Raw genomic sequence first — 27,721 nt, forward strand, 5'->3', positions numbered from 1 at the left:
TCCGAGGTGGTGGGTGTCCAAAGTTCGGCCGGCCGAACTTAACGTCTTTTTACTTGTTCTATATGTGCTAGGTAATGATTACACAGTTCTGTGTAAATGGTAATCGATAGATGCCAATCATCGAAAAATTTCAATGACTTTGATTTTTCAGCCATGACTGTCACTGTGTACATGTGACGCATACACCCTTATTTTCATCAATACTATTACAATAGCTACGCATCATGATGTGTCATGTAAACTGGCCATTAGGCTATTGATATAACTACATGGTATAAAAGTACGTTTACATTGGCCACAAAATCCGGATTTAAGTTTAAATCCTGTGGTTTTTTGCATGTTTTTACCATACAAAAATAAATCCCGTCTTGTAGGATTTATTTTTAAATCCCAAATAAACCCGATTTCAAGGCTGAATTTTCAAGGTTTCCAAGACTTGTGTATGGTTGTGTGTGATATGCACATTCATGTAAACGCATGTATGCTTATGCATCCCTAAAAACGCATTGTAAACAGATAGGACTTGTTTTTGGATTTAGTTAAATCCAGATCATAACGATTTTAATGTAAACGTGCTTTAAGGTGCTTGAGTGCTACTTGCATGCTAAAGCTGAAAACTAGGTGCTAGAAGATGGAGAAGGAGTGCAGAAGATCAAGACGCGTTTTATATATATTTTGAGTTTGTGTCAACGATGAGCCAATGTATCAAACGATCTATGACAGCTAGAACTAAGATAACCATCGAGAAGGTTAACCGACCATTTTAATGTTTATCAAGCAGATGTCCTTGTGAGAGACTGAAATTCATAGGTAATAATTTCAGTTCAAGGTTTGCATCACGACAATTTCTATGGAATATGCGAAGAATTGAAAGAAGAGCAAACTATAGTTCATGTTCATACAAATGTATATTTATCTCTTATTTCTAGGATACATGTTTCAATTAGTAGATGTGAATGTTCTGAATCAATTAGGCGTTTTAAAGCAATTTGGTTAATTAAACGGGAGAACATGGAATATATGTCGAATCTTTTATTCCTTCAGTTTCTCAATTTGCGATTGACCAATACCCAAAAATGACTCCAGTAACCATACATTGTATTTTATTTTGAATTAAAACGATTGTTTTTTAATGTAGTTGCGATTTATGGGAAAATGTATTTATTCGTTATTTTGTTTTTAAGTATTTACTAATGTGTGGCATTTTTCATTTAGTCAATAAGTCACAAAATATACAATAACATTTGACCTAGTGTAAATGTAAATATGTGAGTACATCTATAAAAATTCATACATTGTCTAATCGTATTTACAATACCTTTTCATTATGTTACTGTTTTCCTTTTTAGACAATCGATAATTGTTAGGAGAGTCGATGTTTCAGCATAGATGTTTCAAGTAGATGCTCATTTTAAGGCATAAGCTGCCCAGTATGGTTGTTGTAGTATGAAATGTTGTTGTATTTTTAAGTGTAAGGACTTTCATGAGATACCAGGCCAGCCGCGATAGGAAGGACGGGGACTATGATATCAAATGAGAGCCCACACCAGCCCACGTGATTGTTTTTTGAAGGACAAAACATCAACTCTATGACTAAAACTAAAATTGAAGTATGTAAGTCTATGTCCTACCAATATGTTCATAATAAATAAATTTACAAATTTTGTCAATGTTTTATTTAAGGGGGTAATAAGGCTAACCATTCTTTCTGAATAACAAACTTAAGAAAGGATTTTGAAAATTCAAAAATTGATCTCTTTGCAATGGAGGTTCATGTTTTCTATTTTTTTTTGTTCGTTTGTACAAGTACATTAATGGTGTGTGTATATAAGTATATTTATAAATGTCTCTTTGCATATATGTATATATATTGTGTATATATGAATGTTTTTGCCTGGAAGCCTGCAGTTTGCATTTTTTGTTTTGCAAAGACGCTTCAGTATATAGTTCTTTATTATTATATCATGTTTGGGTGTATGTATGTATTTATGTGTGTAAGTATGTATTTAGGTGATCCACATAGTCATTTCGGTATTTGCCAGGGTCGTCGTCATCACATTGCCGAACTTAAAAGTCCAGGCCAATTTAGTATTCCTCTTTTTGGCCTCTGGTGTTATCGATTTTTTGATTGTCCACACTGCGTTTACCCAAACGAGGACCAAACCATACACCGCTTGTGGCACTTGGTTCAGCTTTTTTGGTGAGGGCTCTTTGTAAGGCCATTAATAGAGCCAATTTGCGCATTTCTGGGTCCATGCGTCCCACTCTTGGCACTGGATATAAATTTGCTTTGCGTTTTACATCTGATTTTGGGTATTCTGTAAGTAAAACCATTGGAACATTTTAGTAGTTAACACCAAAGTAAGATATATGATGTAAAATGGTTGAACAAAGCGGCTTAAAATTGGTTTAAATTTTACCTAATTAAATCAATTGATGTTTGGCCTTAATAGGTCAAATCTGATAAAAGTTATATATGGGAGCTATATCAAAATCTGAACCGATTTAGATTAAATTTTGCACACGTATTAAGACGTCACACGAAACACATCATGCTAAATGTGGTAAGGAGCGGACCAAACTTTGTGGCTTCTACAGCTTTAAAAGTGCACATCGGATGAAAGATACATATGTGAGCTACATCTAAATCTGGACCGATGTGTTCGTCCTTGGACCAAAGAAGAGACTTATGCAAAATTTTTTGAAAGTCGGACAGTCGCATTACCTTGATTACAAGAATACATGGACAGACAGACAGACGGACAAACGGACATAGCTAAATCGAATCAGGAAGTGATTCTTAGCCGATCGGTAAACTTATCGATGGGTCTAGCTCTTCTCTTTCTTTGCGTTGCAAACAAATGCACAAATCAATAATACCCTGTACCACAGTGGTGGTGTAGGGTATAAAAATATAAAATGCAACTCTAAACTTATCTTACCAAAACCTTAGTTAACTCTAAATCTTTGGTAAGCCTTTGATGCAAATACTGCTCTTTAGCTTGAGAGGAAGGCTTGCAACTATCTTTGTTTAGCGAACCTGTAAGATATTCTGCCAAATTCCATATACATTTTGGAAAAGCTCATCGGCATTTCCTCTCGTTTTCCTCCCCAAAGTTCTTACTTTACTTCTATTGGCTCGTATATACATGTTACGAGGAATATTTCTCTCAAAAACTTCAAGCACTGCTCGTCTGATTTCACAAGTACCCATGCCTCAGAACCATATAGCAACACGGTTAGTATCAGTGTCTTGAATAGAGAAATTTTCGTCTGTCAAGAGGTGGCCTTTTTTCTAAACGGCCTACTTAATCCAAAGCAGCAACTGTTTGCCAGTATTATTCTTCCTTTTATTTCAAAACTGGTGTCATTCGTTTCGGTTACGGCGGTGCTAAGGTAAATAAAGTTGCTGACTATTTCAGTCAACAAAAAGATGATAGGTCCTTCTTGGGTCTTTTCCAGGATTTTGCGCGGTGTGAATATCTGGTCTATGGTGGATTTACCAGTTCTAAAGCCACATTGATGGGATCCAATTAACCTATTGATGGGGATGTGACTTATTCCTCTGTAATTGGCACATTCCGTCTTGTCATCTTTCTTGTGTACAGAACATAGAATGCTGAGGTTGCAATTATCGGGTATACGTTTTCTAGCCAGATTGCGCCGATGCATACGCCTTATCAGCGTGTCGCCTCCCGTCTTAAATTTTTCAGCGGGCAACCCATCGACTCCTGCTGCCTTGTTGTTCTTCAGTCGGGTCACAGCTACTTGGAACTCATTCTGACTAGAAGGTAAACATTCTATACCATCATCAGGGATTGGTTCTGCGGTATCCTTTTTGCCGCCATCGTCGGACACTAGTAGCTGGTAAAATGTTCTTTCCATATCCTCAGCACACTATCGGTATCAATTACCAGATTTCCCTCTATGTCTATGCAAAAGGTTGTACCTGTACCAAAGACATCGGTTTGACGTTTGATTCTTTGGTAGAATTTCTAGATTTCATTCTGACTCCTATACTTCTCAATTCGCTCACACTCACGTCTTTCCATTTAATTTTTTTTTTCTGCGGAATAGGCGTTTCTCGTCTCTCCTTTTCTCCCGTTGCTACTATCCTCAACCTTTGGACGTGTACATAATTCAACTCTTAAGGATTTATCTTATTTATGAACTAACCTTCATATTCCTCAAAAGATCCTGGATAAAGCACATCAAATGCGGACGCTGCTGCTGCAGCTGCGGCGGCATCTTCAGCATCTGGGTTGTGTAAACCGGCGTTTGTTAAACTTGGATCGCCACGACCGACGCGTGGAAAGGCATAGAGACCTGATGCACCACCAGCCCTACGGTTTTTTGTTTGCTCCAACTCTGTTGAAAAAGACAAAAGAAAAGCACATCAAACGTAGGGAATTAACAAATGGGTGTCGGTAAGAATATTTTATAAACCTTAACATTTGGCGTAGGAGATATAAATTTCACAAAGTGATTTTCAGCTTTTAAGGGCACCAAAATATATGGTATATTTTTAAATGGTTCATGGGTAATTATGAGATAAAGGTGGCTTTTATGGGCCAACGACCCAAAATCGGAGGATCGGTCTATATGGCAGCTATATCCAAATCTGGACCGATCTAGACCAAATTGACGAAGAATGTCGAAGGGCATAACACAACTCACTGTCCCAAATTTGAGCAAAATCGGATAAAAAATGTGGCTATTATGGGCCAAAGACCCTAAATCGGCGGATCGGTCTATATGGGGGCTATATCAAGATATAGTCCGATATAGCTCATCTTCGAACTTAACCTGCTTATGGACAAAAAAATACTCGGTGCAAAATTTCAGTTCAATATCTCTATTTTTGAAGACTGTAGCGTGATTTCAACAGACAGACGGACAGACGGACGGACATGTCTAGATCGTCTTAGATTTTTACGCTGATCAAGAATATATATACTTTATAGGGTCGGAAGTGGATATTTCGATGTGTTGCAAACGGAATGACAAAATGAATATACCCCTATCCTTCGGTGGTGGGTATAAAAATACTATTCATAAAGGGATGAATCGAAGGAAACTCTTTTTGGCGACATACAAATGCTGTCGTTGATTGCTTTTGTAAGTAAAGTAACTGTAGCAGTTTTCAATAGACACGATGCGACTTATGTTCTAGCCAATGTCAGTAAAGCGATTGATCTTATCAAGTTTAGAGTGGACCACCCTAACTTGTGACCGTTTGTCATCCGTTGCCCTTGGGCCTTACACCCAAGAATCAGCTTACATGTCGTTAGGAGTATAACCACAGACTCCAGTTCCAGTGTGTAAAGAAGTCCCTAGTTTAGCAAGCTCCTCAACTCTAGAGTTGCCTGAGGTTGTCTTTGTGCTGAGCACATAAAACAGCAGAATTTTGAGTTGTTCAGCCATTTTGTTATGAGATCTGTAACAGTGAGATATCCTTTTGATACACACTACAGTGATCGGGTAATTATTTTCAATATGCTGAGTTCTAGAGGGTGATTTTTTAAGAGCTTCAGGAAAGTTTTTCAAAATAAAAATACACATAAAGTTCAGAAAAAAGCATGAAATCTTTATTTGAATCGATAGTACGGTCCATATAATTTAATGTTTGAAGATTTTTTCATGCAAATGTTGACCGTGATTGAGCCTCAAATAATCCATCCGATTAGTCCAATTTTGGCACGCTCTTTCTAACATTTCGGACGGTATCTCACAAATAAATGTTTCAATGTTGTCTTCCAATGCGTCAATTGAAGGGGGCTTGTCTGTATACACATAAGCATTAACATAGCCCCACAAAAAATAATCTATATTCGTTAAATCGGACGATTAAGGCGGCCAATTGACTGGTCCAGAACGTGAAATAAAATGTTCACCGAACTCGCCTCTCAATAAATCCATTGTTACGCGTGCTGTGTGGCACCGTCTTGTTGAAACCACATGTCATGCACGTCAAGTTCTTGTATTTTGGACAAAAAAAAGTTGGATATCATCTCACGATATCGTTCACCATTCACAGTTACATTAGGATTCGCATCAACTTTGAAGAAGTACGGTCCAATGATGCCACCAGCCCATAAACCGCAGCAAGCTGTGACTTTTTCTGAATGCGTTGGTAGCTCTTGCAATGGTTCTGGCTGATCTTCACTCCTAAATCGACAATTTTGCTATTTACGTACTCATTGAGCAATAATGAGCTTCGTCGCTCAATGAAAGAAACGGACGATGAACTTTCTTAGCAGAGGACGCATTTTAATAATAAAATTCAATAATTTGAAAGCGTTGTTTGTTTGTTAAACGATTCATGGTTAAATTATAGACCAAATTGAAGATGTTTGACAATGAAAGAAAACACGAAACGTGCGTGAGCTGTTTAAACCAGTGTTGGCAAAAAGAGAATAGCTAAAAAATCACTCTTTAGTTATTTCGTGTATATCTCAAAGCCTACCTGTACATCTTTAATGGAATCATCCTAATAGAAGTCTACAAACCTAATATTACCAGGCTGTTTGGAAGTAGGGCTTAATAGAAGTAGCCCTGTAGAATCTGTGCCAAGACTTATGCTAATACGTCTTCCGGAACGGAGGAACTACATCTGCACAATTTTTACCAAAACATCCAATATTTCCCGGCCATATATTCTTCCGTAGATATTTCATTTATTTAACAACAAGCACAACAAGATTATATCTTATATTTTACTGTGCTGGTTCACAACAGTGCAGTTTCATCAATTAATTCCATTATAAACTATAACTTATAAAAAAATAAATAAATAATTTAAATAATTTATTTATTCTCCTGGTAATTAAGGGCGTTTTTTTTTCTTTAATACTCTATTTCTTACATCCGTTACTACCCATATCTGGTGATAGCATTAGCATCGCTACCTGTGGCATTAGCAACACTGCCCATATAGAGTACAGCTAAGCAGCAGTGGCATTTATTAATTTACTGGCTGGCTATAAATATGCATTTATTGTTTTATCATCAGCTAGTGGCAGCTGGATAAAACAAACAAATAGCAAATAAAAATTTGTTAAGCTTGGCCGTGCTGAACTTAAATTAACCATTATCTTTTATAACAACTCCACTACCATGATTGCTGGTCTGAATCATATTTGATTCAGGTGTCGAAAACTCATAGGTATAGTATCAGGGAAATCGGGCAATAATACCTCTTATTTGAGCCCATATGATCAGCAAATCCTTCCTATATGGGGGTGGGGTGGCCTCATAGACACTTTTCCCCAATATTGATATCAGATTCGTGCTTTGCTCCCAAAGACCTTTCATTCGAGCCCTATATTGCTGTAATCGTTAATTTGTCCTTTTTGGGTATGGGTGGCCCCTCAAACATTTGGTCCCACATTTTAATATCAGATTCTTATTCTACATGCAAATACCTTTTATTTAAGTCCCATATTGCCATGGTCATTAAATAAGTACTGTTTGGGGTAGGGGTTGACCCCCAGATACTTGGTCCCACATTTGGATATTAAATTTGCATTCTACATGTAAATATGTTTCATTTGAGTCCCATATTGCTATGGTCGGTAATTATGCCCGATTTAGGGGTGTTTTGGGGGTTGTGGTGGTCCCCCAAACACTTAATCCGACATTTGGATATCAAATACATTTTCTACTCTTAAATACCTTTCAGTAGAGTCCCATATTGTCGTGATTGGTCTATATATATATATACCCCATCCGAAATTTGGATACCAAATTTTTGATTTTGGGTTACTATAAGAGAGCACACAAAATTTCGCTTAAATCGCACCACCCATCACAGAGATCTGCCGTTTCTGAAAATTGGGGTAAGGAGGAGGGTCCGCCCCCTTCGGGTAGCAACAAATGTAGTACCCTATTTTCACCACGGGATCCTTATGCACCATCAGTGAAAATTTCATGAAAATCGGTTCAGCCGTTTTTTAGCCGTTTCGGCAAAGGAACACACAAACAAACGAACCTACATACAACCACAAATTGATTTTATTCCCTCCACCATAGGATGGGGGTATACTAATTTCGTCATTCTGTTTGTAACTCCTCGAAATATTCATCTAAGACCCCATAAAGTATATATGTTCTTGATCGTCATGACATTTTAAGTCGATCTAGCCATATCTGTCCGTCCGTCCGTTCGTCTGTCTGTCGGAAGCACGCTAACTTTCGAAGGAGTAAAGCTAACCTGATATAGCTGCCATATAAACCGATCTGGGGTCTTAACTCCTGAGCCACTAGTGGACGCAATTCTTTTCTGATTTAGCTGAAATTTTGCATGAGGTGTTTTGTTATGACTTTCAACATCTGTGCTAAGAATAGTTCGAATCGGTCCATAACCTGATGTAGCTGCCATATAAACCGATCTGGGGTCTTGAACTCTTGAGTCTCTACAGGGAGCAATTCCTATCCGATTTGGTTGAAATAATGCATGACATGTGTTGTTATGACTTTCAACAACTGCATTAAGAATGGTTCAAATCGATCTATAATCTGGCATAGCTGCCATAAAAACCGATCTTGGGTCTTGATTTCTTGAGCCTCTAGAGGACGCAATAATTATCCGATTTGGCTGAAATTTAGCATGAGGTGTTTTTCTATGATTTTCAACAACTGTGCTAAGAATAGTTTAAGTAGGTCCATAACCTGATATAGCTGCCATATAAACCTTGGGTCTTGACTTCTTAAGCCTCTAGAGGGTGCAAATCTCGTCCGATTTGACTGAAATTTTGCACGTGGTGTTTTGGTATCACTTCCAATACCTGTGCTAGTTATGATTCAAATCGGTTTATAATCTGGTATAGCTGTCATATAAACCGATCTTGGATCTTGACTTCTTGAGCCAATAGAGCGCGCAATTTTCATCTGATTTGGCTGAAATTTTGCACGAGGTGTTGTTGTTTGACTTCCAATAACTGCCAAGTATGACACAAATCGGTACATAACATGATATAGCTGCCATATAAACCGATATAGGATCTTGACTTATTGAGCCTCTCATCCGATTAGTTCCACATGTTGTACAGCGGCTTCTCTCACTACCTTCAACTTACGTGTCTTATATGGTCTGAATTGATCAATACCTTGATACAGTTTCCATATTAACCGATCTACAGATTTTGTTTCTTGAGCTCCTACAAGGCGCAATTCTTATCCCAATGAACTGAAATGTTACACAAAGACTTCTTCAATGTTCAGCATTCATTTATGGTCCGAATCGGACTATAACTTGATATAGGTCCAATAGCATAACAGTTCTTATTCAATATTCTTTGTTTGCCTAAAAAGAGATACCGCGCATAGAACTCGACAAATGCGATCCATGTGTGGAGGGTATATAAGATTCGGCCAGGCCGAACTTGGTACGCTCTTACTTGTTAGATATAAGATTCTGAGTAGCTGGTGCAAAAACTGTTCTAGCGAGCGAGATAAAAACATGTCCCTTCCACTCAACAGTGTATATAAAAATCCATTTGAATGAGGTATTTAATTGTGGAAACATTCTTATTTTTTGTAAGATGCCACAATATTTTTTATATTTGGTTACCTAACACCGAGTAATAGTTGTAAGCAACTTACATAGTGTTTAAAAGGCATACATAGGTAAGGGAATATCACAAATAGTCCATCCCCAGTTTTTATGGCCAAACCATAGCCCTAGGGAAGATTTTGTAGGCATTTGTCTTTTCAGAAACGCATGCTGTTTTGAGCCAGAACAGGGATTGATACGTTCCCTCATCAAGAGATAATATCTACCAACATGCCACTTATTAGTCATCCCTTGACACTTGTTGCTTTGATTTCGCTTTGATGGACTATTAAGCCATGGCAATCAATTGCTCCTGGGGCTAATCTCGTGCCTTCACTCTGTAGTATTAGCCACTCATGCCACCTGTGTTCTATCTGTGACCGTAAAGTGATAATCTGCCATGTGGTGGCATATGCTTGTATGCCCTGCTGTCTCTATGAAATGCGACGAGTGGGACAATGCTAATTTATTTACATTTAAATTTGCATAATTTGAACATTGATTCAATGGGCAAAAGGACTACATCAGAAATCGTTCCTTTTAGGGTGCAGTGAACTACGTGAGCAACGTTCACTCTATTTGGATGTTTAAAAGGGGAGCTGATTGCGATATATAGATAATAATTAATATGGAATTAGGTGAAAAGGAGAGACGATTTTCAGTAAATGTTTTGCTTTGGGGTGAAATTTCTTACAGTACAATGAAGAAAAGAAGGATATGTTATGACAATTTTAGTACCCAACAAGTAAAAACGAACTTAATTCGGCCGGGCCGAATCTTGAGTATCAACTACCATGGATTTTGCTAAAAATGTACCTTTAATAACTCAGTTAGTATTTGAATTATTTAGCAACACCCAATTCGGAAGTTGGTTACGGCTTCTACGGACTCAAGAAGTTAAATCGGGGTATGGTATATATGGAGCCCTATATCAGTATAAAGACTGATTTGAATAATGTTTGACACGGATATTGGAAGTCATAGCAGTAGTCTATTTGCCGAATTAGATGAAAATTGAAGCTTCCGGGGGCTCAAGAAATAAAATTCGGGAATCGGTTTATATGGGGGTTATAAACTGATATAGACTGATATTGACCGATTCGGAGCATATTTGGCACGGCTGTTGAAAGTTAGAGCAGAAGTCTTTGTGACAATTTTAGCCAATCTGTTGAAAATGGAGGCTTCTAGGTCCTCCAGAAGTCAAATGTTATGAAAGTCAAATGAAGTTATATGGCTGCTATATCAGTTTATAGACCGATTCGGATCATACTCTGCACAGATATTTAAAGTCCTTGTACCAAATTTCAGACAAAGCAGGTGAAAATAGAGGCATCTAGGGGCCCAATAAATCAATACTGCAGATCGATTTTTATATGCAAATCTGATTATATGCAAATCTGAACCGATATGACACATTTTCAATCCTCAACAAACAACATAGATAAGAAGTATCAATGCAAAATTTCAAGCGGATATCTTTATTCGAACGTTGTTTTAATTTCGACAGACGGATGGACATGACTAGATCGACACGACGATATATTCATATATACTCTGTAGGGTCTCAGATCGGTATTTCGAGGTGTTACAAACGGAATGACTTCATAAGTTCACCCCCCATCTCATGGTGGTATATAAAAATGGCAGGTTCAGCTAAAGACTTACTGGAGCTGAAGATTTACGTATTCCAAAAACTAGTAAAAGTGTGCTAAGTTCGGCCGGGCCGAATATTATATACCCTCCACCATGGATCGCATTTGTCGAGTTCATTCTCTGTACCTCCTTTTACATAAACAATGGATAAAAGAAAAGAATTGCTTTGCTAATTGAATTGAATGTTGGAGACCACAGTAGAAGTATATGAGTAAAATTTCAGCCAAATCGAATGAGAATTGGACCTTTTAGGGGCTCAAGAAGTAAAATAGGGAGATCGGTTTATAGGGGAGCTGTATCAGGCTAAAGACCAATTCAGACCATATTTGACACGTATATTGGAGGTCATGGTAGAAACCGTTGTACAAAATTTCACCCAAATCGAATAAAAATTAGGCCGCCTTGAGCCTCAAGAAGTCAAAAAACCAGATCGGTATATATGGCAGCTATATCAGGTTATGGACCGATTTGAACCATGTTTGGCACAGTTGTTGGAAGTCATAACAAAAAACGTCATGCAAAATTTCAATCAAATCGGATATTAATTGTGCCCTCTAGTGGGAAAAGGAGTCCAGATTCAAGATCGGTTTATATGACTGCTATATCAGGTTATGAACGGATTTAAACCATACTTAGAACAGTTGTTGGATATCATAACAAAACACGTCGTGCAAAATTTCATTCTAATCGGATAAGAATTGCACACTCTAGAGGCTCAAGAAGTCAAGATCCCAGATTGGTTTATATGGCAGCTATATCAAGACATGGACCGATATGGCCCCTTTACAATCTCAACCAACCTACAGTGATAAGAAGTATTTGTGCAAAATTTCAAGCGTTAGCTAGCATTACTCTTTCGAATGTTAGCATGCTTTCGACAGACAGACGGACGGACATGGCTAGATCGACAAAAAATGTTATGACGATCAAGAATATATATACTTTATGGGGTCTTAGACTAATATTTCGAGGAGTTACAAACAGAATGTCGAAATTAGTATACCCCCATCCTATGGTGGAGGGTACAATAAATTCAATTTATATATCCTGTAGGCAATATTCTACACTTATCGTATGAGGGCTTTATTTAGATAGTTTAGTATGACATTCTAAATCGATCTACCCATGACCGTCCGTGTATCGGAGGAAGTCACGATAGCGGTCGTAGGAATAAAGATAATTCTTATTGGTTTAATTCGTTATGGATTGAAAAAAAGGTTATATCGGACCGGATTTGGATATAGTTCCTATAAAGGGTGGTCCTTCCACTTCTTGAGCCCACTAGAAACAGTAATTATTATCCGACTGGGCTGAAATTCTGCTACGATTCCAAAAGCCGTGTACGTTCGCAATAGGTCCATAGAAGCCCTCTACGTATTTGGTGTCTTGAGCCCCTGGAAGCCGCAATTGTAAGTCTATTTGGTTGAAAAGTGGAACTTTGTGTTTTCTTATGAATGCAAACATGCATGGTAAGTATAGTCAAAATTAGTCTTTAATCTGACATGGCTCCCATATGAACCAACCTCCTGAATAGCCTTTTACGGGCCTAGAAGCTGCGATTTTTGCCTGGTTAGGCAGACATTTGTTGCATAAAATACAACTATGCTGCTCATCACCTCCTCACCACCACTAAGGTGGTGTGTACCCAAGATTCGACCCGGCCGAACTTAGCATGTTTTTACTTCTTTCTAATATGACTTCCTAAAAAGGCTTTTGTCACCCGTCCAGCAAAGGTTTATGCAGTTACCAATTGTTTCAAGACGTTATCGGAACATTTTATGATCAATATTTCTAAAACTTTAGCTTTTTACTCAATCTATTTTTTCAAATTGCATAAATTTTTAATCGTCCAACGACATCAAAGCGTCCACATTTTCTTACTGGGAAGCAATCCATACTAAATGTTAGTATGTAATAAATGATTATTTAGAGGAGTATTATTATTTATTAATCTGGTTCAAATAAGATAATAATCAGTATTTGTCCTCAGATTATTACCAGCCACTGGAGTCCCGAAGGTCAGCTAGTGTCTTGGTATTAATTTTATTTTTATGTTTAATATGATTTTATAAAAAGGAAAACAAGACGATGAAGACTTAGGTTTGCAGTCTCTTTATTTGTCAAGATACGGTAAAGAATGACAACTTATAGCTAAATGTATTGACTTATAAAGGGACAAGTAAAATCATGAAAACAATCTAGTATCCAATGGAATTAAAATGGAACAATTTGAAACAATGAAATACAAAAGTAAAACATATTTTCTCTCAACAAAAATTACAATTTATGAGGGTAGTTGGGACAGTTAAGGAAAATATAAATTAAGTTCAAATTGTCAAACATATAATTATAATAATCAACATTCATAAAAATCAAGGTAAATAAATACGGCCGTTACATCCTCCCCCTCTGGTGCATTAATCGCCTCGATGATGTCACCAGGACTTTAATGGTTAGTCTTGTTCGTCAATCGTGTGGACCTTCTGGGTGTAGAAGTGTGAGTGTTGTGTTGGTTGCTTCTTCCAGTAGTGCCCGCATTCGGTTGATTGTTGTGTTGGGTTGCTGGTGTGTGCAGCCGTTGCTGATGTGCGTTTGTATTGGTTGTTGTTTTCGGACGACCTCTTTTCCGAATCGGGTAGATTGGTGCAGAAGCATCGCCTTCATATGGTGTGAGCGCTGAAACATGATGTGTTGATATTGGTGTGTTTGGGTCATCAGTCTTAGCTATTGTGTAACAAGCTGATCCTTTTTTCCCAATAATAAGATATGGCCCATCACGTCGTGGTGTAAACTTTGAAGTTAAATTTTGACTTGCTTTGCTTAAGACATGCGTTGAGACCAATACTTTGTCGCCAATTTGATAATCATTTTGAGATTTGCGTTTTCGATCAACGTTTTCTTTATTTTTGTCTTGCATTTTCTCTTGTGTTTCATTAGCGATTTCAAGGGTATCTGCTAATCTCAATAAGTGTGGTGTGATTTGCGGTATAAAGTTCTCACTTTTGATTATGGCTTTGAAGTCATAGTGCACTTCGGTAGGAGATCTCAATTCTCTTCCAAACGTAAGATATGCCGCAGTGTGCTTTGTACTATCACATTTTGCAGTGTTCATTGCGAAACGAATTGATGGCAACATTAAATTCCATTGGGTATGATCCTTGCCAACACAAATTGACAGTTGGGTTTTAAGATCCCTGTTCTTTCTTTCCACAGGATTCGCTTCTGGGTGATACACTGGAGTGAAAGTCTGCTGGATTCCCAAACAAAAAGTCAATTTTTGCATCAAGGCAGATATAAATTGAGATCCGTTATCAGTATGAATTCTGCGTGGAACGCCATATCGAAGTATGATTTCGTTCAGTAAGATTAAAGCACAATTTTCTGCCGATGCTTCTTTAAGGGCAAACAATTCCATCCATCTGCTGCAGATGTCTTCGACGGCGAGGATCCATTGATGTCCATTGCTAGTTCGTGGTAATGGTCCAAATAAGTCAACGGCTATAATTTCAAATCGCTGTCTACTACTGACGGTTTGCAACAATCCAGCTGGTTTCATATTACTCGGCTTGTACTTTTTGCATTCGTCGCATGCTTTCACATATTTCGTGATATCCGATCTAATTCCAGACCAATAAAACAATGGGGCAATACGAGCAATAGTTTTGTCTATGCCATAATGTCCTGCTGTGGCGTCTTTGTGGTATTTTTGTAAGATTTCTTCTCGTAAAGAGTTTGGTATGACAAGCTGGCCGTTTTCCGAGTCTTGTTCAGAGCAATAACGATACAGAATTCCGTCGACTATTATGTAGCCACGACTTGCGTGTCTGTATGAATTTTCATCATTTTGTTCAAATGAGTCAATGATTTTCTTGAGCTCGGGATCGTCAAGCTGGGATTTGCGAAATTCTTCGGATCCTTTTCTAGGAAAATCGATATCAATCGAGTTACATTCGCATGAAATGCAACATTGTTCGCTTTCGCATGGTGGACGAGAAAGAGTATCTGCTACGACGTTTTGCCTTCCAGGGGTATATTCGAAGCGTAGATTATAGCTTTGTAGAAATAAAGACCATCGTGCTAGTCTTCCTGTTGGAGATTTTAAAGCAAAGAGCCATTTCAGCGGCTGATGATCAGTTAAAATGGTGATTTCCGAACCTTCTACATAGCCTCTAAATTTCTGTATAGCCCAAACAACGGCTAGAGCTTCACGTTCAGTTGTTGAGTAATTGCGTTCTGCGGGTATAAGCAGACGGCTGGCGTACTCTATAGGGTGTTCTTTATCTTTCTCCCCCTGCAATAGTACAGCCCCGATCGCGTAGTTGCTCGCGTCTGTTCTAAGAAGGAATGGTGCCGATTCTTGAACTTGTTGCAATACTGGAGGAGAACTTAACAGCTGCTTTAATTTATTAAATGCCTGGTTTTCTTCGTTCCCCCAGTTCCATGTAGCTTTCTTCTTTGTCAAATTCGATAGGGGTCTGGCAACTTTGGAAAAATCGGGAATAAATCGCCTAAACCAAGAGCATGTTTGAAGAAAAGACATGAGCTGTTTCAAATTCTTCGGTTTTGGCCGATTAATTATGGCTGCAGATTTCTCTGGGTCAATTTTAATACCGCTTGTAGTCAAAATATGTCCCAAGTATTTGACCTCTGATCTGCAGAAAAAACATTTTCTGTCATTCAAATGAAAACCAAACTTTTTAAGCTTCTCGAAGGTTTGATCTAAATCAGACAAATGGGTCTCAAAATTTGGAGAGCAAATAATAATATCGTCAAGATAAGCCAGTATTAAGAGCTTTGGCAGACTTGAGCGAAACTTGTCAATTATTCTTTGAAAAGTGGCCGGAGCGTTCTTGAGTCCAAATGGCATTCGGTTAAATACGAATATACCGAATGGTGTGGTGAAAGCTGTTTTAAGCTTATCTTCTTCTGCAAGTTTTATTTGCCAGTACCCAGATTTTAAGTCTAATGTCGACATATACGGTGTTGCTTTAGCTGCATGAAGTAGGTCATCAATTCGAGGTAATGGATATGTGTCGGTGACAGTTATAGCATTTAATTTGCGATAGTCTACGCACAGTCGAATTTCATTATCCTTTTTAGGTATAAGTACCACTGGAAATGCCCAGGGAGATTCCTTTTCTTCTATGATTCCATCTTGCAACATTTTATCCAATTCTGCCTTCAACTTCACTTTCATAGCTGGTGAGATCCGGTATGGTGGATTGGCTATTGGCAGATGATTTCCGGTATTAATTTTGTGCTCAATGTTGGCTATTGGAGCAACAATATTTTCAAATATGTCGTTATGCTTATTGATAACGCTTTTCAATAAATCTTTTTGACTTTCAGTCAAATGTTCAGCTTCGTTTTCTCGAAATTCAAAATCGATCGCGTTTAATGTAACCGCTTGCGGTAAAACTTCAGTTTCCGCTTGTTTTTTCATTTTCTTCAATGGAGGGAATAAATTATTTTCATTTGGGATTTCAAAATCCTGTGGTATAGCATCAGCAAATATTTTTGTGATACCTCCTGGAGAGTAGTCGTTGGCGGGAAATTCAGCAACATTATTTGGATGTGTTGGGTCTTCTTCGCCATATGCTACAAACCATGATAAAAAATCTTGAACGTTTTCTTTCTCCCTTTCGGTTTTTGTTGTACTAGCATTCATTTGACTACGTTTTTCAATAGCCTTAGATGGCGTACATTTAAATTCAAAGATTTTGGATGGTTCGTCAACAAAATGCCAAGTCCTTTGTGCTAAATCCATAACCATTCCACATTGCTCCAGAAAATCTATACCAATTAGGGTTCGATTGTTTCTTGCCTTTGGCAAGCAAACAAAACGAATTCGTTTAAAACGTTTGCCTATAAGAATACAGGCTATGGTCGATAAGACCATTTCTTTTCTCGAACTTCCGTCAGCCAATGTCACCTCTGCAAATACTTCTTGAAATGGGACCTCCTTTTTCTTCAATAACATAAAAAGTTCGTAACCAGCTATGCTTGTCCTGGCAGCTGTGTCCAGATAAGCTTCTTGGTCCGATCCATTGACATTTATATTTATGGTTGGAACATTTCTACCAACAATTGTGGTTTGAATACTATTTAAGTTTAGTTCCTTTGGGCTTTCCATTATCTCTTTGTAGTTGCATTTTGGACAGTTTGACCTGTAAAATCCTGCAGCACCGCAGCCATAGCAGTTCAATTTTACTTCATCTTTGGTCTTTCCCCTCTTTTCGACCTCTATTCGCTTGTAACATACATCGGCTGTGTGGTTCTTTTTACGGCAGTATGAACAACGAACATTTGTCTTTTCTCGAGAAAGTTGGGGTTTAATGACAATTTCTGTCTTATTTTCAGTCATGAATAGCTCTATTTCTCGAGCGCTACTGAGAAGGTCCTGAAACGTTTTCACAGCTTCTCTTGGCACTTTCTCCCGAATGTTGACATTGATTTGATAGTAGATCATATCAATAATAGCACGCTGGGAAACTTTTTCTTTTAATAATGCAAATAACCGCCGTTTTCTGCAGATAAAACTGTCAGTGCTTTCAGTCGGTTTCTGCTTGTCCTTAAAAATTTCGGAGTAAATTCTCCAATCAGATTTGATGGGCGCAAATGCACTTCTTAACAGATTAATAGCATCCTCGAATGTGCTAGCCTCATCTTTAACTCCTTGCCACCATGATGATGCATATCCTTCTAACAAAAGGGGCATACTAATAAGAGCCAAACGATCAGAAATGTGTGTCGATTCCTTGTAGACCAGGATTGTTGCAATAAAATCCTCCACATTTTCCTTATCACTTGAGCCGTTAAAACGTGCGCTGCAAGTACTAAATGTGGCGCTAATTTGCGGTCTTACTTGGACATTACTTAACAATGATGCAATTAACTGCTCGTTTAAGTTGTTATTATTTGACGAACTCTGGCTATTCCGATCGGAAAAATCTGCGTTCAGTGCTGAATAAGCCGTACTAGCATTTGGAATATTAGATGACGATTGATGCATATTTGCTGGGGCTGAGCCTTGAAATTGGAAATTATTTTGATGTGAACTGGTCGATGGCATAGTCCTACTAGTTTCGGTATTAGCAGACTGATCAATTGCCACTTGACCCATGTTCGAATTCTGATCGTTATTTACCGTAGAAACTGCATTATTTCCATTAGAATTCATGGTGTTATTTGGGTTTTGGCTATCCACAATACCTGCGCTTAAAGAATTCATGGTTGTTCTTGGCGTTTTCTTCATTGCAAGAATTTTCTTTATTAAGGCTTGATGGTAACCCTGTTGAGTCTATCTAAGAGAATATCTTTCTCCAGAAGAGTATGTATGTATGTTCGAATCTTAAAGATTGATGGAACGTAAAACACTTCGAATTCCAGTGAGAGCAAGAGAATTTAATCGACACCAATGGGAGAAACAGCTAAAGCTTTAAGCAAGACTTACTCCAACAACAACTTGTGTGTGATGAGCGAAACCAACATATGCACAAGCACAAGTTACGAAGTGATATTGGAACAGCGGCTTGGTAGGCAATGTGTATATCTCTTGATGTGATGATCACAGCAAAGCAACAACACACTGGTAAAACGAAATGCTGGGAAGAAGAAATGTTTTCGCAACAACAAAACCCTTTGCCTAGACTGTTGATAGACTGGAGCTGAAGCAACAGCAATGAGATGTGGAGTTAAAACATGCGGGAGTCACAACAACAACAACCAACCGTGGGCGATGACTCACGTATGGTGATTCCCTTTTTGTAACAACAACAAACAACTCAACCTGATGATAGCGACGGCAACAGCAGCATAAGTGGACGGCAATTGAATAAATGCGAAACACGTTTCTTCTTTTATTTTGCGAAAATTATGTTTTGCAAAAATTTAAATATTTTATGCAAAACTGTTGTAGAATTTTCAGCAAAATATTTAAAAATTTTACGGTGGGCGCCAATTGTAATAAATGATTATTTAGAGGAGTATTATTATTTATTAATCTGGTTCAAATAAGATAATAATCAGTATTTGTCCTCAGATTATTACCAGCCACTGGAGTCCCGAAGGTCAGCTAGTGTCTTGGTATTAATTTTATTTTTATGTTTAATATGATTTTATAAAAAGGAAAACAAGACGATGAAGACTTAGGTTTGCAGTCTCTTTATTTGTCAAGATACGGTAAAGAATGACAACTTATAGCTAAATGTATTGACTTATAAAGGGACAAGTAAAATCATGAAAACAATCTAGTATCCAATGGAATTAAAATGGAACAATTTGAAACAATGAAATACAAAAGTAAAACATATTTTCTCTCAACAAAAATTACAATTTATGAGGGTAGTTGGGACAGTTAAGGAAAATATAAATTAAGTTCAAATTGTCAAACATATAATTATAATAATCAACATTCATAAAAATCAAGGTAAATAAATACGGCCGTTACAAGTAGTATTTTGGTTTTTAAAGTTCATTGATTAAATGCTTTTGAGTTGAGTTACTAATTAGACTTAATGCATTCTTGATGTACTTAAGGTGTCCTAGCCAACAATGAAGGAGCAGCCCCTATATTTTCTTTCGTTAAAATCTGTCGCTGTATTGACGCTGAATTCTTTTGACACCTTTCTAATTAAGTTGGCTTGGAATAAGACATTTTGTACATTGTCCTATTGCCTGTAATGTAATCATTGTCCGACTGGGGTTAGTTGAAATAATAACGAAACGTTAGCATGTCGTCATGAAGGAAAGATGGTTTGTGTGATGATGTGCTTCATGCTAATCTCCTTTAGTTTACTTTACGTGTCATTTCAGTCAATTATTCCTTTCTGTGCTAATGACGGCACTATTTCTAAACACCTATGCTATGTTATTTATTGATGTTTAGAATTGATTCTGGAATATAGCATAGGTGATGCTGTTTCAATAAAACAGTGAGTAAATAACAAAATGTGCGTAACAAAAAAAAAAAAAAAAAAAAAAATAGATTTTAAAGTAAAAGCGGGTAGTTCCATAAACACTTACTAAAGGGGTTTCCAAAAAGAGGTATTATTTTAAAGCACCCAGTATTTCGGAAGCAGTCACTTTTGATGATCTTATTATTTGAAATTTGACAAGTATAAACTACGCCATTATTAACAAGTAAAAGGGTGCTAAGTTCGGCCGGGTCGAATCTTGGGAACCCATCACCATATTCGGCCGGGTCGAATCTTGGGAACTCATCACCATGGGCATAATTTTATTGTACATGCCAAACTTCTGTCAAGCCAGCAAAAATTAAAGCTTCTAGGAACCGAACAAGGATGATCGAGAGACCGGATTACATGGGAGCTACATCAGGTTACAGACTGATATGGACTGTATTTGGTACAGCTGTTGGAAGTCGTAACAGAATACCGCATGCAAAAATTTCAGCCAAATCGGACAAAAATTGCAGATGGTAAGAGCTCAAGAAGTCAAATCGGAAGATCGGTTTATATGGAAGCTATATCAGATTATAGACCGATTCGAAACGTACTTGGCACATTTGTTGAGAGTCATAACAAAACACTACATGCTCTATTTCAGCCAAATCTGACAAAAATTGCGGCTTCCAGGGACTCAAGAATACAAATAGGGAGATCGGTTTATATGGGAGCTATATCAGGTTATAGACCGATTTGAACCGCACTTGACACAGCTGTTGGATGTCAAAGCAAAACACTACATGCAGAATTTCAGTCAAATCGGACAAAAATTGCGGCTTCGAGGGGTTCAAGAAATCAAATCGGGAGATCGGTTTATATGGGAGTTATATCTCAATCTGAACCGATATTACCCATTTGCAATCTCCGACGACCTACATCAATATTCAGCATCTGCGCAAAATTTCAAGCGGATAGCTTTACGCGTTCGATCTTTATCGTGATTTCGGCAGACTGACGGACGGACGTGGCTGGATTGACTCAGAATATCGAGACGATCAAGGATATATATACTTTATGGGGTCTTAGACAAATATTTCGAGGTGTTACAAACGGAATGACTAGATTAGTAGACACCCATCTTATGGGGGTGGGTATAAAAATGGAAAATAATTAACATGGAGGCCATCGTAGAGCAGAGGTTATCATGTCCGCCTATGACGCTGAACGCCTGGGTTCGAATCCTGGCGAGACCAATATTTTCAGCGGTGCTTTTCCTCTCTTAATGGTGGCAACATTTGTGAAGTACTATGCCATGTAAAACTTCTCTCCAAAGAGGTGTCGCACTGCAGCACGCCGTTTGGACTCGGCTATAAAAAGGAGGACCCCTATCATTGAGCTTAAATTCGGATTAAATCGGACTGCAGTCATTGATATGTTTTTTGGTTGTAGTGAAGTACATTGTTATTGTGGATAAGCGGTTTATGGTTGGTCCGGTGGGGTCGTTGGACATTTCATTTCGACAATAAAACAGTTATGTTGAATAGGTTGCGGTATCGAGAGATGATTAATAATTTTTATGGTCATGGTTGAATGGTATTGAATTGGAAAACTTTTACTTTCAACAAGATGACGCTACGTGCCACACAAGCATCGAAACCATTGATTTTTATGGGAAAAATTTCCAAGTCGTGTTATCTCTGGAAGAGGTGATCACAAACGGCCAACCAGATCTTGTGATTTAAAACCTGGCGACCTCCTTAGGTTATGAAAAATTTCATGAAATGCCTTTCTTTTTACAATGAAATAAACATCCGATCATCTATATCACTTTTTTTGAATACCAATAATAGTATTTGGTCCAAATCGGACCATATTTCGATAAAGCTTTATAATTTGTTAAGTTTTATATACCCTCCAACATTCATTTGTTTATTTTATTTATTTAAGTTAAAATCACACACCACAAGATGTATTAGTGTTATATTAAGGCATAAGGTATTAGGATGCACTTCTCTATTAGATGTTAGTGAAAATTTTTGCGTAATCATGTATGATGAAATGGTGTCGTTTTTTCGTCTTTTGGACCAGAGTAAAGCGTCTGATACCGTCGATCATCGTATCTTATATTAAAACTGCAATAACTGTTTCATTTTTCTCATTCAGCTAGTAAACATATACTGTCGTATGTGTCACAAAGATCACAAGTGGTAATAACAGAAATCGATGCTCCAGTCGACTTGAACTGATTCAAATTGAATTGTTGCAGGAAAATTTACAAATTTCGTAGTTATTTTTTCGACAAAAGTTGTTGTTTTTTAAAATCATTTTTATCTGTGTGTGGATACGCGAATTCTGAAGTTGCTGTGGAAGGTCATTAATATACATAGAGAAAATAAGCGGACGTAAAACAGATTCTTAAGGAACGCCTTTATGAACTGATAATGTTGACGAAGCAGTCTCATTGAGTACAACTGATTGTATTCGTTGGGCAAGATACGTACAAAGCAATTTGATAGCAGTGGTAGAAAAGGAAAACTGTTCCCGAAGTTTAAGGTTGAAAATTTTATGATCACCACAACCAAATGTCTTTGAATGATCTAGTAGAACAAGGAATGCCATTTGGTTGCTGTCAAAAGTGGGTTATCTGACTGATAAACAGTCTTGCTTTCAGTCTAAATATAGCTGTGTCATAGTCCTGTTAGATGTTTAGAATGGGGTATACTAATTTCGCTATTGTGTTTGTAACTCAGCGAAATATTTATCTGAGACCCAGCAAACATATTCCTGATCGTTTTGACATTATATTGGCCGTTTTCGCATTCTCCGGTTACAATTTATCGTATTGATATTCTTCTGGTTAAACTAGTTTGGTTTTATAAATAAATGATTGTTGTTTTTTCTAACGTTAACGTTAAATCCGACAGATGGGTTTTTGTTAGTGACTTATCGTCACGGTAAATACAGCTGTCCAAAAGTTTTTCGATTTTACTTCAAAGTTTGTCCAAATTTTTTGGTACGCAATTGCTGGGTATTTCGAATGCACGCTAATTATGTACAAATATTTCCTATTAGTGTAGATCGGTTGGGGTTGTAAATGGGCCTAATCGACCAATGATGTGATATAGCTGCCATGTAAACTGATCTGCTGACTTGACTTCTTGAACCTCTATGTACAAGTCCAGCAGATCCTTCTGTAAGAAAGTGGACTATTTTAAGATGTAAAGCATATACCCCAGACAAGTAGCAGCAGAGGAAAAGACCAGAAAGAAAAAGGCCAAGTTTCAGTTTTTATGTGTTTCAGAGTATTTGGGTGTGTGAGTGTTAAAGGCAACATGAAAATAATTTATGGCTTATCAAAGAAATCTATTTCAGGAAATTTATAAAGAAGTGAGATAGATAGGGGTGCAACTTAAGGCAATTAGGGTTGCCGGGTGTTAGATATACAATCTGTTATACTAATAATTCATTTTAAATAACAATTCGATGAATTCAGTAACTTTAATCTAAAATGGTTGGTAATCCATGGAAGACAGTTGTTGTCGAACCGGATTGAACTAGGTTTTCCACTCTAAAAGAAGCAATTCTTATCCGATCTGAATGAAATCTGGCATGTCGCATTTTTTTTTGATTTTTGATAACTGTGTTAAGTATGGTCCCAATCGATCCATAACCTGATGTAGCTTACATATGAACCAATCTCCCGATTGGGCTTCTTGGCCCTCTATAGGTCGCAATTATTCGATATGGCAGAAATTTCCCATGAAGACTTTGTTTTCGGCTTCCAAGATCTACGCTAAATAAGATCTAAATCAGTTCGTAACTTGATATAGGTCCCATATGAACCGAAAACCTGATTTGGTCTTGAGCCTGTAGAGAGGCAAGTATTATCCGATTTGGCACACATTCTAAACGTAGTATTTTGAAACAGCACATGACAAGTACGGTCCATAACTTCATACGGTTCCTATATATTTTAAAAATACATTGAAAGAACATGTCAAATGCGATCTGTGGTGGAGGGTATATAAGATTCAGCCTAGCCGAACTTAACTTTTACTTAATTATATCTTAACACCTGGTATATAGAATATGGCGACCCCATAAAGATACAGTCGAAACTGTATAAGTGAAACGCTTAAAATACATCGACTTAGTTTCACTTATCCGTAATTTTCACTTTAGCGTACTTCGTATAAGTGTAATCAGTTTTAAGTAAAGCGATAAAAGCATAAATGCAAGCGAACTTTCACGTCAAAGTACTAATGATGTGTGAAATTACTTGAGATGAAAAGGAGCAATGCTCAGTAGAACTTTTTAAAGGTCAGAGATCGATTTTTATCAATGACGCGATATTTTATACCCTCCACTATAGGATGGAGGGTACTCATCATTGTAACTCATTGGAATTTTGGACAAATACTTCTTATTAGTGTAGGTCGGTTGGGTTTGTAAATGGGCTATATCGGTCCATGTTTTGATATATCTGACATATGAATCGATCTGGGATTTTGACTTCTTGCGCCACTAGAGGGCACAATTCTTATCCGATTTGGCTGAAATTTTGCATGACTTTTTTTATAATGACTTCCAACAACTGTGCTGAGTATGATTGAAAACGGTCTATAACCAGATATAGCTGTCATATAAGCCTATCCGGGGTCTTGACTTCTTGAGCGCAATTCCTATCTGATTTGGCTGAAATTTGCCACAACGAGTTTCGATATGACTCCCAATAACTGTGCTAAGTATGGCGTAAATCGGCCTATAACCTGATATAGCTGCCGTATAAACCGTTCTTGAATCTTTATTTCTTGAGGCACTAGAGGGCGCAATTCATATCCGATTTGGCTGAAATTTCGCATGAGGTGCTTTGTTATGACTTTTAACAACTGTGTTAAATATGATTCAAATCGATCTATAACCTGATATAGCTGCCATATAAACCGATCTGGGATCTTGACTTCTTGATACTCCAGGGGGCGTAATTATTATTTGATTTGGCTAAAATTTTGTACAACGGCTTCTCCCACGACCTTCAACATACTTGTAAAATATGGTCCGAATCGGTCTATAGCCTTATACAGCTCCCATATAAACCGAACACCTTATTTTACTTCTTGAGCCCCTAAAGGGGGCAAATTCCAATTCGAATTTACTGAAATTTTACACAATGATTTTTTCTGTGGTCTCTAACATTCAATTCAATTATGGTCCGAATCGGACTATAACTATCGATCGATTGCAAATGGGTCATATCGGTTTTTATATCGGTCTATAAACTGATATAGCCCCATAGCCGTATTTGACTTCTTGAGCCCCTAGAAGCCTTAATTTTTGTCCGATGGTTGTTAAATTTTTTTAACCGATCCCCGGTTTTTACTTCTTGAGCCCGTAGAATCCTTATTTGTCATTTAATTTGGCTGAAATTGTGTATTTTACTACGACTTCCAATAACCGCACCAAATTCGGCCCACATCGGTTTATAACCTAATATAGCTTCCATGTAAACCGCTCTCCCGATTTGACAGCTTGACCACCCGAAGCCGCAATATTTGCCCGATTTGGCTGAAATTTTGCACTTAGTGTTCTTTTTCGACCGCATTAAGGACGGTTTAAATCTGTCTGTATACTGATGTGCCGCAATGCGACACCTCTTTGGGGACAAATTTTTACATGGCACAATACCTCATAAATGTTGCCAACATTGCAAATTGCAAATATTGCCCTTGAACTAGGGAACAGGGGCAAACTTCCCATATATCAATGAGTGCAGTCCGATTGAAGTTCAAGCTCAATGATAAGGGGGCCTCCTTTTTATAGCCGAGTCCGAACGGCGTGCCGCAGTGCGACACCTCTTTGGAGAGAAGTTTTACATGGCATGTACCTCACAAATGTTGTCAGCGTTAGGAGGGGAAAACAACCGCTGAAAATTTTTTCTGATGGACTTGCCAGGATTCGAACCCAAGCGTTTTTTTATGGTCTCGCCAAGATTCGAATCCGTGCGTTCAGCGTCATAGGCGGACTTGCTAACCTTTGCGCTACAGCGGCCTCCTATAATGACATATGTAGCTCCCCTACAAACCTCTCTCCTGATTAGTCTTCCATGGCCCTAGAGGACTGAATTTTTGGGTGATTTGGCAGAAATTTAGTACCTAGATTATACATATGTCCTTCAACTAAGTTAATTTGCGTAAATTTGTAGTAGAATCCATGGTGGTGAGTTCCCAAGGTTCGGCCCTGCCGAATGTAGAAAGCTCATTCTTGCAACTTACTGCAGTATCTGTGTGGACATAGAAGAAGAAGAGACTATAGAAAATCTGCTGTGTGTGTGTCCCGCATGGCAGTCAGAAGGAGTTCCACTTAAGGTTTTCATTTCTTTGAGCACTAGTCTGAATTAGCGGATGTGAACATTCACAAGTTGTTGGGCTTTTTAAAGCGATCTGGACGATAGGAATTAGAAGGCATCTTCCCTCTCCTGTTCCTGTGGTAACACAATGGAAGAAAACGTCTAAGTGAGTCTGTTGACAGACCGTCATTTAAACCTAGCAATCCTACAATCAAATACTAAAAATAATAGTATGTCAGATACTTATGGTAACTTCATAATATCCGTATGCCGATTGCATTTCATTTAGGGTTAATTGTATAAAATCTCTCATTGTATAAAATCTCGACAGCTCGGTTTTGATATTAGACCCATGGTTTCTTTGGCAAAAGTTATTAGAATAGGTTGTACATTATGATTTTAAACCCTCAAAAAACTAATGTCGGCTTTGATAATCGACCCATGGTTCTTTGGCAAAACTTTTTAGTATAGGTTGTGCATTATGATTTTAAACCCGCAAAAAACTAATTTGGATTTATTTGATAGTAAATGTTTTTGTTGTTTGTTTAATACGTTTAAAAATGGTGTTGGTTTCTTGGTTTTTATACCACCGAAGAAGTACGGGGATATATTCGTTTTATCTTTCCGTTGCACTCATTGAAATATCCAATTCCGAGCCATTAAAAAGTATTGCGTAAAATCTCATGCTTTTGTGTCAGTTTTTGTGGGATAACATACGGGTATTATTGTTTGTGCACCACAGTTTTTACTTTTGATAACTTATTATCCAAATATATGTAGTCAAAAATTACTTCTTTAGGTTTTTTTTTCTACTGCTTAGATTAAAATGTCATAAAATCTTTGCAGTATTTCATAGTTTCTAAAATTTTCGCAGAACGCAGTTTTGGTTGATCACACTTACCTGCATTTGAATGGGCCGCAATGGTAATGAACAAAACCGAGTACAAAATAATATCGGTGCACTGCAATGATTTCATAATCATTTTGTCTAAAAATTCACAGCAGCACCAAGAAAATAAAATATTTTAACTTTAACGTAACTTGTAGCACTTCGCGGATGTGGTTCAGTTTTGTTTTGTGTAAATGGACAGGTCCTAATCACTTAACAATGAAACAATGGCTTTAACAAAATCCTTTCTTTTTTTCTCACAAGCACAAAAGGATCAATCAACACTTTGGGGTTTTTATTCTTGTTTCTTGTGATGTGAGGCTTGTGGTGTTATGAGTTTTTGTTTGGAAGCGTCTTTGGTGTGGAACGTTCAA

At 37.6% G+C, this 27,721-nt stretch overlaps 1 protein-coding gene across 1 annotated transcript; it reads right to left on the reverse strand.

The window, feature by feature from the left end:
* Positions 1 to 1,110: 1,110 nt before the first annotated feature.
* On the reverse strand, positions 1,111 to 27,721 carry LOC106087182 (cardio acceleratory peptide 2b). Its single transcript, XM_013252142.2, has 3 exons — positions 27,360 to 27,721; positions 4,177 to 4,368; positions 1,111 to 2,318 (listed from the first exon to the last, which is right to left on the reverse strand). The coding sequence occupies exons 1-3, from the start codon at positions 27,439 to 27,441 to the stop codon at positions 2,086 to 2,088; spliced, it is 507 nt and encodes a 168-aa protein (XP_013107596.2). The 5' UTR covers positions 27,442 to 27,721; the 3' UTR covers positions 1,111 to 2,085.

This window comes from Stomoxys calcitrans, chromosome 2 (genome assembly GCF_963082655.1).
Source record: "Stomoxys calcitrans chromosome 2, idStoCalc2.1, whole genome shotgun sequence".
Lineage (NCBI taxonomy): Eukaryota > Metazoa > Arthropoda > Insecta > Diptera > Muscidae > Stomoxys > Stomoxys calcitrans.

What these genes read in the sequence shown, in the direction of transcription:
- LOC106087182 (XM_013252142.2), bottom strand. Translation starts at nt 27,441, where the DNA reads ATGATTATGAAATCATTGCAGTGCACCGATATTATTTTGTACTCGGTT. An exon ending in TGCGGCCCATTCAAATGCAG is followed by an intron (nt 4,369 to 27,359) that starts GTAAGTGTGATC and finishes CTTTTTCAACAG; the next exon opens with AGTTGGAGCAAACAAAAAAC. An exon ending in ATCTTTTGAGGAATATGAAG is followed by an intron (nt 2,319 to 4,176) that starts GTTAGTTCATAA and finishes TTTTACTTACAG; the next exon opens with AATACCCAAAATCAGATGTA.